The following is a 1,903-nucleotide window of genomic DNA, read 5'->3' as shown; positions in this document are numbered from 1 at the left end:
TTTTTTTTTTCTATTTATGGATTTATTTAGGGTAAATTAAGGGCAAGTATAGTTTTTCTTTCTTAGATGAATGGGCATACTTTTAATTGTTAGGCTTTAAGATCACCAAAAAAAAGAGAATGAAAAAGGCCAGGTGGTGGCTCACGCCTGTAATCCCAGCACTTTGGGAGGCCAAAGCAGGCGGATCATGAGATCAGGAGTTCAAGGCCAGCCTGGCCAAGATGGTGAAACTCCGTCTCTACTAAAAATACAAAAATTAGCTGGGCGCTGTGGCAGGTGCCTGTAATCCCAGCTACTAGGGAGGCTGAGGCAGGAGAATTGCTTGAACCCAGGAGGCGGAGTTCGCAATGAGCTGAGTTCACACAACTGCACTCCAGCCTGGGTGACAGAGCAAGACTCTGTTTCAAAAAAAGAGAGAGAGAAAGAATTTAAAAAGGGTGATAAGGGATCGCAAGGAGGGGATCAGATGAAAGAGAAGCTGAGGGAAAGCTCCAGGGATAAAGGGAGATGGGAAGGTTAAAGAGGCCAGAGATCAGTAGAATTTCCTTGTTAACATACCACGTATATCTAAGCTCAACCCTTCGGGTATGTGCAGGAGTAGGTGGGGCAGCAATAACTGGACATTCTCAGAGTGTTTAGGAATTGGTCATGCTGGCACTGACCCTCCTGCCTGAATGCCATTGAATGCTGTTTCCGTGCACAGGGATTCTAACCATTGACAGGAAGATTGGAGGCAGGTGAGAAGGAATTAATGGGGGTTAGTGTGAAGAATTCTGACTTGGGAGTCAGGAGCCCTGAATTCAAATCCCAAAGCTGTGTCTGACTTGCCCCATGACCTCCAGGGAGTAACTGAATGCCTTCCTCCCTTGGGAGGGGATCTGCCGCTTGTGAGCTGTGTGACCTCGTGCAGGTTCCTTCACCTCTCTGTTCCTCAGCTTTCTCATGGGTACAATGGAAACGAGATGTAGATCCACTTCACAGAGCAGTTCTGAGGTTTATATGAAATGATTGTGGAAACTGCCTGGCACAGAGTCAGCACTCTGAATGAGTTAGCTGTGGTTGTGAAGTCTCGCTTTTTTCATCTGGTGATGGAAGAGATTGGACTCCCCAGTGTTTAAGACCCCCTTTGACACAATATGATGGGTGTTTGTCTAAGAAAGGGAGAAAAAGGGAGATCGGGATTCATGGGTGGGGGAGAGGAATTGAGATCGAGTGGGGAGCCAAGAACTGTGGAACAGGAGTCAGGAGATGAGAAAAGGAATGGGAGGGATGGAGGAGGAGAGAGAATGGGAAGAGAACCATGAGAGAGTGGCGAGGAGCTTGGGATAGCAAGGAGACCTTTGGAGAATGGGTGACCCTCTCTCCAAATTCCCTCTCATCTGCATTCCTTTCTAGGAAAGACCACTGGGACAAGATGAGATTGAAGGTAACACCGTCTTCCCCAGTTGCCCCCACGTTGCCATCCACCCACCTGACCTGCCCTCCATCCCTTTCTGAATTTCTGTATAAATTCCTTTACATGGAATTTTTACAATCCCTCTCTCTTCCCACTCAACTGTAATTTTGTGGAACTCTTTCTCGTGGCAGTTGAAGGACCTCCCAAAGTATTTCAAAGGCATACCCATCCTCAAGGGTCTCCAAGACTCAGGAGTGAAAACAATGAGTTTCTCTCTTGGTGACTTTGAGGTTCCCCAAAACTTCGCCCAAGAATCTGAAGGATGCCAGTGCTCTCGTTTAGCAGTCTCGGGAATGATGCCTCTTTTGCTAACACATTTCATCCATCACTCTTTTTTGAAAAAAAATAAATTTTTTTTGAGACAGTGTTTTGCTCTTGTTGCCCAGGCTGGAGTGCAATGGCACGATCTCGTCTCACTGCAACCTCCGCCTCACAGGTTCAAGCAAT

General features: G+C 46.9%; 1 protein-coding gene across 1 annotated transcript in view; it reads left to right on the top strand.

Moving 5' to 3' along the window:
- Positions 1-1,903, top strand: part of CABP5 (calcium binding protein 5) — a 25,546-nt gene that overhangs the window by 1,870 nt on the left and 21,773 nt on the right. The window contains 1 exon segment of the mRNA XM_011969953.1: positions 1,396-1,426. Within this exon segment, the coding sequence (XP_011825343.1) occupies positions 1,396-1,426 (31 nt within the window).

The sequence above is a fragment of the Mandrillus leucophaeus genome, unplaced genomic scaffold, assembly GCF_000951045.1.
Source record: "Mandrillus leucophaeus isolate KB7577 unplaced genomic scaffold, Mleu.le_1.0 Scaffold120, whole genome shotgun sequence".
Lineage (NCBI taxonomy): Eukaryota > Metazoa > Chordata > Mammalia > Primates > Cercopithecidae > Mandrillus > Mandrillus leucophaeus.
Note: the sequence above shows the minus strand (reverse complement) of the source record. Positions and strands in the feature narration are given on the sequence as shown.